Source organism: Pygoscelis adeliae, unplaced genomic scaffold, assembly GCF_000699105.1.
Source record: "Pygoscelis adeliae isolate BGI_AS28 unplaced genomic scaffold, ASM69910v1 Scaffold372, whole genome shotgun sequence".
NCBI classification, from domain to species: Eukaryota; Metazoa; Chordata; class Aves; order Sphenisciformes; family Spheniscidae; genus Pygoscelis; species Pygoscelis adeliae.
The window spans coordinates 2,275,599-2,284,952 of record NW_008824357.1 but is presented as its reverse complement, the minus strand read 5'-3'; the positions used below and the strand labels follow the sequence as shown (position 1 = coordinate 2,284,952).

General features: G+C 53.7%; 1 protein-coding gene across 1 annotated transcript in view; it reads right to left on the bottom strand.

Annotated features, from left to right (window-relative positions):
* Positions 1 to 1,007: 1,007 nt before the first annotated feature.
* BIN3 (bridging integrator 3) overlaps positions 1,008 to 9,354 on the bottom strand; it is a gene marked incomplete at its 3' end in the record, with an annotated part of 25,322 nt that continues 16,975 nt past the window's right edge. Inside the window, exons 8-9 of the mRNA XM_009319557.1 lie at positions 3,243 to 3,384; positions 1,008 to 1,142 (exon numbers count right to left, since the gene is read on the bottom strand). Coding sequence (XP_009317832.1) covers positions 1,008 to 1,142; positions 3,243 to 3,384 — 277 coding nt within the window. The remainder of the gene's footprint in view (positions 1,143 to 3,242; positions 3,385 to 9,354) is intronic.

Genomic DNA, 9,354 nt, shown 5'->3' with positions numbered 1-9,354 from the left:
GCACGTGCTCTTTGCACCTCCTTGCAGCCACCCCACCGCACCTGTGTCACTGCAGCAGCTCCTTTCCAAAAAATACCGTAGGAAAACGCCCACACAAGAAGCAGCACGTGGTTTCGCCCACCTCCTGGCGCTGGACCACCCCGTGATCCAGGGCACGACGTACGCCCGGGATGCCAGAAGTTCAAAGCTAGATTAGATCCCAATAATGTTCCTCTCCAGCCTTAAAAAAGAGCGAGAGGAGAAGGAAGATGGAGGAGGAGCGGCAGCAAGTCACAGAAGGAAGCTGGCGGAGGGAAATTAAAGCAGGCTGTGGTTTATTTAGGCCACCCCTTCCTGCAAATCCTTGGTGTGGAGATTACACAGCAGCCTCCTCTATCTCTGCCAGCACACACCGGTTCTGGCTACCAAGAGCCAGAAGAGAGCCTTAAGATGAGCCCTGAGCATCTCATAACCTCAAACAAGATCCAACCCTGAGCTCAGAACCACAAACGCGAAGAGACGACGTACCCCGACTATGAATAAAGCCATCAAATGCCAGCGGCTAGTGTATAACCAGGGCTTGAACTGCATTACGCAGGCAATCTCGTGGGACAGGACATCATAAATGTACCAGGAGTGTCCCTGCTACGAGGCAGATCCACATAAAACAGCGAAAACTCACCTCCAGCTGTCCCTTCTACCCGACAGCCAGCACCGCATCACCGCAGGTACCGGCAGATGCCAGCCTCCTCTTCTGCCAGGACAAGGTCCAACGGTTACCTGCCCAGTGTCCCATCTGTCCCACCACTGCTCCCCGTCCCCTCTCACTGCTTGGTAATTAAATTGCTGGAGGTAACAGCATTTGGGCAGAGATTTGCTGCGTGTTACCTGTGTGTAACGCTCAGCTCGAGCAGGTGCCTTGCCCTAAGAGCAATTCACACCCAGGTGGGACCCCAGATGCTCTGCGGTGAGGATGCCCACCAAAGGGACACCTGGCAGTGCCTGGCAGACAGGGGACAGCATCTCACCTGCGCCCGGACCAGCGACTCAAAGCTGGGTTTGAAGTAATCGATGCGGCTGCTATAAAACTTGGGCATTTCCTCCAGGAGCTGCTTGTTTTTGGCTTCAAAGTCCTCCTTCACCGGCCTCAGCTCTTCACGGGCCTGGGAAAGGAGAGAGGATGGGGAGTCAGAAAATGCCCTTCCCTTGGGCAGACCTGCACAGAGGCCACCCCAGGCCAGCAGACTGCTCTGATTTGACCCGAGGACAACCAGCGACCAGCTAACGGAGCCTGGTGGGACCCAAGTGACCAGCTAACGGAGCCTGGTGGGACCCAAGTGACCAGCTAACGGAGCCTGGTGGGACCCAAGTGACCAGCTAACGGAGCCTGGTGGGACCCAAGTGACCAGCTAACGGAGCCTGGTGGGACCCAAGTGACCAGCTAACGGAGCCTGGTGGGACCCAAGTGACCAGCTAACGGAGCCTGGTGGGACCCAAGTGACCAGCTAACGGAGCCTGGTGGGACCCAAGTGACCAGCTAACGGAGCCTGGTGGGACCCAAGTGACCAGCTAACGGAGCCTGGTGGGACCCAAGTGACCAGCTAACGGAGCCTGGTGGGACCCAAGTGACCAGCTAACGGAGCCTGGTGGGACCCAAGCTCTGACCCTGGAAAGCCATGGAACACCTAGAGAGGCTGCTGCAGAGATCACCAGCCAGCCAGTCTTCTCCCCTTCAGAAGAACGGGGACAAAATCCAGACCCAAAGCTCAGCCAGGCTGGAGAACATCCCCGGCCACGTCTGTGTCCCCACACCCTGCAATTCCCAAGAGCATCGCCAGAGGATCCTGCCCCCACCGCCATTTTCGCCCGTGACCTTCAGCTCAGCGCATCCAACTGGCTTCTTTAAACAGAAGCGTGGGGAGAAAGGGAAATGTCTCTGAGATGGTGTGGAAAAGGGCAGGAGGGGGTGGGCTGTGAAATATTAGACCGGTTCAAGTCTGCCACTTAATCCCGGTGCCATTCCGACGGGAGGGGGATGCAGTAGAAAGCCGGCGAGCCGAGCCCAGCCGCGGCGCCGGTCCCGCTCCCTGGGACAGCATGCCGGAGGGATGGCACGAACAAAGCCTTAAATCATATCAGGCTTAAGCAGGGCTGAGAGGCAAACGAGCAAATTCATCGTCTGCCACGAAACAAGAAGCATTTAAACTCCCGGGGTGGAGTTCACGTGGGGCAGAAGACTTTGAGCAAACAGCTCGGAAGGGAAGATGCAAATTTGCAGCTCAATAAAAATACCTGGATGAGATTATGCTCTTCCCCACCAAATCTGTGGACCTCTCGGATGCCCCAGGCTCAGGATTGCTTAAGGCTCCTGCAGGCGTTTAAGCTCACGCAGTGGTTAGTTAAGATCTCTTGCGGGGGGGAATTAGATCACACAGAAGTTCATTAAGGGAAAAAAATTAAGTAACTAAAACCTGCCTAATCACCAGGACAAAAGCATTCACATTTTTCCAGCCACAGCTTTAGTCACCGAGGCTAAGCGAAGTAAGCTGCTTACTATTAAATCGGAGTTCTCTTTTGTTAAGGCTGATAGGGCTATTCTTTAACACAAAACTTAATTTTTGTGGGGAAAGTCATCAGAAAATACATGTTCTTTGGCGCCAAGAAAGTCAACTGTTCCTTCGAGGATCAAGCAACGTTCTGCAGGAGTGACAGATTTGGGGAGAAATGCTGGTGAATATTCAATTTAAAAAAAAAAAATCATGATTTTGCTAAAATTTGGGAGAGAGAAAGGAATCTGGCAAAGCTTCCTGTTAACCAATTACTGCAATTTTCCAAGACGAATTTTTGTAACAGGTGGCAAACATAAAGCCTCAAAACGCTCTGATCTTCCCCTTTTCACATCCAGCTGCTGGCTCAGGCGCGGAGGTCAGGAGAACCCCCCCCCCGCGCGTCGACTTCTGCGCTGGCTGCTCCTCCGAGCATCCCCAGCTCCTGCGGCTTTTATTCCATCTTATTTTGGAAAAACTGGCTCTGCCCCTTTGCTGAGCGCTGTAAATTCGCATTTTTCTTACCAAGCGCCCTACGTGGCGATTTCACATCGATAAAAGGCATCCTTCCAAAACGTTGTATTTCACGGGGGCTCGGCATGGGTGTCAAACGCCAAGAGAAAAGCTCTTCCCAGCTCTTCCCAAGCCCCTGGGACACAACCCTGGGGCTTTCCCACCGACCCTGCTTGGGATTTGGGTCCGTGAGCACCTCGGTACCTGGTGCAGCTTGGCGAGGACGGGGCCGGTCCTCTCCTTCTCCTCGTATTTCTCCACCTTGGACTGCAGGCGCTTGTAGTCCTGCAGCGTTTGCTCCCGTCTCTTCACTGCCATGTTCAGGCTGGGGAACACGCTGCTGGACCACCTGGTGAAAGGGCGGGAGGGGCTTTTGGGTGGGATATCTTGGTCGGATGCAGCATCCAAGGTCATCTCCCAGCCAAAAGCCCTCAAATAGTTCAGGATTCGGACCAAAAATACCCAGGGGTTTAAACAAAGCCCGTTCCAAACACAGAAGCCTTCACTGCAATCTTCCAGGAGAGTGGAAGAAAGGATTAAGTTACAAATAAAGATTTGCAAAGCCTTGCCAGGGTACGGTGTTTGAGAGGAGAGCTAGAAGCACATGCTTGGGTTTTTTTGTGAAGGTCAATTCATGTGTCGAAGGGTGTGTTTTTAAATAATAATAATAAAAATCGAGCCAATTTTGCAAAGCCTGGTAAAAGTACTTTGAAGGTCCCAACCTGCTTCTGACTTCTCCTGCCAGCCCTTATGCTTTTACCATTAGTTCTTTATTTTTAACAGTTTTCCCCCTCTCTTCCAGCTGCTGTATTTGAGAACATGGAGAGCTGCCTTATCTGGGATGGGGGACGGAAGCTGCTGCAGAAAACAAAGCTGTTAACTCCACCGAGCAAACCAAAATGGAGAAATAAACAACTTTTCCCCCGTATATAGTTAGCTAATGTGGTATTTCCCCAATACCGTGTTTGGAAAGGGAACGAGCAGGGAGAGGAGCTGGATCAAAAGTCCAGGAAAAATAAATATGAAGTGTAAAATAAATATTAACTGCAGCAACTTTTGCTTTTTTGGGCAATTTCTGGGGTTGCAAACCCCAGCCTGCCGTACAGCAAGGCTTGCCAGCTGAAGAGAGGTCTGTACCCCACACAGAAGGATTAACAGCAGCCAACAATTAGCCAGGCTACAGGAAGAATCATATTATTAAAATGTGTTACAAATTGAGGAAACATGAACATCTGACGGCGAAGACAAGACAGAATATTTCTGAACGCGACAGAAGAGGGAAAGCCAGAAACTGGAGCATTGCTCTTGTCTCCCAAATTTCAGTAAATCAAATTATACCGGTGGGAACTGCGCTGGTGCTGGGCTACAGGTTCGTATGAAACGGGTCACACTACCTCCGGATGTATTAATTTAATCTCCGCAAATTATAGGGTCATTCTGGGGGGCCAAGGCCAGGAACCGGTCGCGAAAAATGTGTCTAAACAGCCTGGTGATGATTTTCACTTCTGAGAGGCAAGCAAACAGCTTCCTGATCCCTTTAAATTGAAAAAAAACCCCAAACCCAACCTATAACCCAGGCTGGGGGGCACATTAGCAAAAAGAAAAACACAAATCTCACTTTACAACTGTAATTTGCTTTAGATATAATCAGATGAATGGCTAATACAGAGGCATTCGGGTTCAAACGAAACCACGGGCGTTCGCAGCCCTGCACAGCCACTCCATCCCCTATTAAAATCTCATTTTCCGCCGCCGTGCTCGCCCCGGAGGGTGCTAATGTGCCTTGCTGGCGGCTGCAGAGGCAAAGCTTTTGTCCCTGAGCCTTACCAGTTTGCAAAGGGCAAATGCCAGAAGCGAGGGGGAAGGGGAAACATTTGTGTTCAAGCATTTGTGTTCAAGCGTCCCCCACTGAGATGGTGAACCAGGGATGTCTTCTTGCAGTCCTGCTGGCCCGAGGATAACCAGGGCCGGTCCGTGCACGGCCAGCAAGGCTCTCGTGTGCTCAGCCGCTGACATTCTCCTTCTGACCGAGACTATCGCGAGAGACTATTGCAGCTGGGGCCGCGGCGCGAGGAGCAACCTGCAAAAGTCATCAGGGAGCTCGCCCAGCGTCACCCTGCCGCCCAGCTGCCCGCGCACGGATCAGATGCTGCTGCCCTGACATTGCTTTTTATGGTCACCGTCGCACACGGCTCCCCATTATATTTAAATGCCGCAGCAGCTTTACGGGTCCCGGCTGCGCCAGGCTCCAAGCATGGACTCACCATCTCCTGGGCCATGGGCCGCTGCTCTACATACCTCCTCCCTCTACATAAGGTCCAAAAATATGCCGTGAGAGGGCTAGGGAAATCGGGATGGGCAGTCAGGACTGCACGGAGGAAGGGAAGGGGTACCCAGGTTGAGAGGTCTGCTCGGTATGAAAGCACAGACGTTCTTTGCCGACGGCACACAATGTCAGCAGCTTGCGGTTGCAGCTTCTGCAGAAATTTCTCCCAATTATTAACGAGCTGGCAATGGAAAGGAAGGATCCCGTCAGGCCAGCGGCTCTCGGCTTTATTCTTGTGTTATATCCCTGATGGGGCGGGTTTGGCAACAGGGCACACAACCTCTTACCTCTCTGCATTGCACCCAAAAGCAGGGCAGGAGCAGGTTGCGGCTCACTAACGCCTGGGGGGGGGAGCGGAGCTGCTCCTCCGCAACGAGCTGCTCCTCCACGACGTACCTCTGGGACGGGCAAATGCTGGAGGAGACAGCGAGGGGCTGGGAAATCCTCCCTCCCCTGCTCTGCAGGGAGGCTGTGCACCGAGCGCTGAGCCGTGGTTGTTCCCTCCGGCGCTGCCAAGCCACCAGTGTGGCCTGGATGCGGCCGCCACTGCCCGCGCACCCATCAACTCTTGGAAAACGCTCATCAAGAAGATGCCTCAAAAACGCTAAGCCTTGTGTCGGTACCCAACACTAGCTTTTAAATGGCATTTTTCTGACGGCCCCGCTTTTGAGCCCTTTCTCTCGCGCACTCTCCCATGCTCGGCACCTCCACGGTGCTCATACATTAAAAGAGCCACGAGACACCAGAGAATTAGCATGCAGCCATTTACATCTTACAAACTCGCTACCGCAGGGGAAGAGCAAACCCTTTAGCTCCGAAACACAGCAAGTGAGAATGCAGAAGACGATTAGCAACACAGTTTCCATTTACTTTGAAGTTAAATCTGGTTTTAAAAAGGAAGAAGGCTTGATTTCTATTTTTTTTCCCCCCTTTTTGTTCCTAGTATCAACTCAGTGCGATTTTGCAGCCCATAATGGAAGGACACTGTACTCCGGCAGCGCTTTAAAAAAGCCAGCTACAGCGCTGGATCTGAAGAGGCTGTTACTGTGTAGGCACAGCAACTACTGTCTCACAAGGACTTTTAATGCATAGATTATACGCTGCATTTCGGGGGGGGACCCCCACCCCCCCACCCTGCCATTAACACAAGGCACCATGTCAGCTCCCCGGATCCGCAGCCGTGCCGGGCACGGCTCCGGGTGCCCCAGGCTCCAGCCTGGGCGCTGGAAACATCAGCCTTAAGTGATGGATTGCTGAGGGATGTGCGCGGGGGGCTCGAACCACCCCCCGCGATGCTCGAGGGGTTTTAAGGGCTGCGAGCAGCACGACTGAAACCCGCTTGAGTTTCTCCTGAGCAGCCGCAGCCGAGCAGCGAAGCGGCGTGGGGATTTCTAAGTCGCTTGCAAACCCCCCCGTGGCAGCTGAGGTTGTCTCGGTGCGGTGGTCCCTCACCACCGGCACCAGCAGGAAGGAACGGGCCAGCCGCGGCTCCTCCAGACACCGCCAGCATGCCAACCGAGCTCTCCCCGTGCCGACTGAGCTCTCCCCGTGCCAACCGAGCTCTCCCCGTGAGTCACCTGGTTTAATTTTCACGCAGGATTAGCTCAGCTCAAGCAGGGAAGGATGCTCCTTCCTTGGACTGATCTGGATTGAGGCGAAGCTGCCTCCGGCTCCTGAAGGAATTACTCCGTACGAATTCCCTATTAACCCAGCAGCTCTGAAATTCCCCTGGAGTTCAGAGAGAAGTGGGTTTCTTGCCCACATTGAAGTCCTGCCCAGATTTTTCTCCCCGTGTGTACAGAAATACAATCTCAAGCCAAGCGCCAGGGGTGGTAAACACCCGTGAAGGGTGATAGGGAGATACGGGCTCCGCCACTGCCAAGTTATTCTGACGGCTTAATAAATTGCTGCATTTCACATGTCACCCCAGTGTCTTCGCAAATATCTCATGCATGTTATTTACAAATGCTCCTCGTGGAAAGCCTGGCAGAAACGCCGTCTACAAACCCTCCAAAAGCTCCTGCCATCCACAAACACATCCCTCAGTCTCCCAAGCCCTGCGAGAACAACCCCGTGAGGATCTCAAATCTTTTCCAAAGCCTTCAGCTAAGCATCGCAAACCCTCCCGGCAGCGGTGGTGCCAGCAGACAAGGGACGAGGACCGTCATTAGTGCCATGGGTGGTGAGCAACACCCAAACAGTATCATCCAGGCTGGAAATGAGGTCTGAACAACTAAACCCAGAATTTTAGCGTTTTAGCAGGACCGGGGAAGCCTCACAAGCAAACCCTGGTCATTTCACCCATCCATTCCCCCCCGCACGCGGAGCAAGGGCAACGATTCCGCCTGCTGCAAAGTGCCCCGAGAAGCACAGATGAAAAGCCCTGTAGTAGATGTGGGTATTTATCGATAAGCCCAGCACCATCCTCCTCCGTACGCTCCACCCAGACCCTGCTCTTGCAGGGGACGAGAGGGTCTGACAGCCGTAACCACTCACAGATCCCCAGGACCGCCCTCTGATACTCGATACTTTCTTCTTTAATACAAAGCAAAGCAAATTGAAGCTGACTTAAAGAAAATTTGGTGGGTACGGTGCTAAAAGCACAGAGCAGAAGTGAAGGTAAAACAGCAGCACAGGGCATTAGAGCCCCCGCCACGAAAGCAGCTTGCAGAATAAGCCGCCGTTGTTCCCTGTCACTTTTTAGGCAAGGCTGCTGAGAGGGGATTACAGTACAGGCGGCTTAAGAGGAGCAGGTGAGGGGAGATACGCAGGGATAACTGAAAGAAAATACAAATTACTGTCTCCCCACTGCTGCGGGGGGAGAGGGGGAACGTACCAGTGAACTCCTCTTAGGATGACAGTTTAGCCCTGGAAAAAAAAATATGAATCACCCGATTCTCTGAATTATAAATCATGTTGCCACCTCGTCTCCACGCCAGCCTCCCTTTAGCTTCCCATAATTAAAGGACGGGGCTGGAGAGACACTGCCACGGAAGATAAAAGCGCCACCAGGATTCCCGTCGCTGCCGGATTCGTTCGTTAGTCAGCCCAGCTGACAAGTCTGGGGCTTGAAAATTGAAAACTTCTCTGCCTCTCTGGCGGGAGGCTGCCGGCCAGCCCAGCGAGCGGCTCTTTGCGGGGATGCTCGAGGAGCGGGACCATCCCATCACCTCCCTGCCCGCAGCGAGGTCCCCGTCTTCTCCTCTCCCTCTCCATCCCCGCTGCCTGCCCCAATGCATCCCCGATGCTCGCCCTGCGGCTTCCTCCAGCCCCCATTTTTAGTGCCAGCAACGCGAAAGAGGTGCTAGGGCTTTGACACAGGGAAAAATAACGGTAAAAGCTTTACTCCTCCCCATTTGCGAGTGTCTCAAGCGCTCTCGTTGGCCGCCCCGTGAGCTGGACTAGGCTGGCACGCACGTGCGCTCTTCCCTATGGCATTATTTAGGGACAAAGCCTTGGATACCGAAAGCAAAAGGAAGTGGACAGGATCTACGGCTGGCACCGGACAGGGGAAAAAGGAATAACAGAGCTGGGGAGCATGAGATGCAAAAGAAAGTGACGGCGGATGAGATGAGGAGGAAGTTTGGAGAGGCGCAAGGATGGCTCAGCGCAAGGCTGAAGCATCTGGGCTATGTTCGGGGATGCCTGCCATTCCTCAGCCCGTGCCCACACGTCCGCCGTGGGCCCGTCCACCCACCAGGAAAGGGGAAATTAACACCAGCCCTTCCGACTAGAGCGAAAAGGAACAGAAATGAAGACGACGGTACAAAAAAGCAGGGAGCTGGGGATTAGGCTGAGAGCCCCGCGCGGCGGGAGGGGGCCAGGCAGCCATGTGGCTAGCTTTGCGCACGAAATCCTCATTAGGGGCTCGTTAAGGACATGAAAGCGGCTTTTCCTGCTTCCGGTCCCCGGCACCCCTGGGGCCGCTCGCGGCCGGTTATCTGCTTCGGCTGGCGGGGGGGGACAGCAGCTCGCGGGTTCACGGGGACG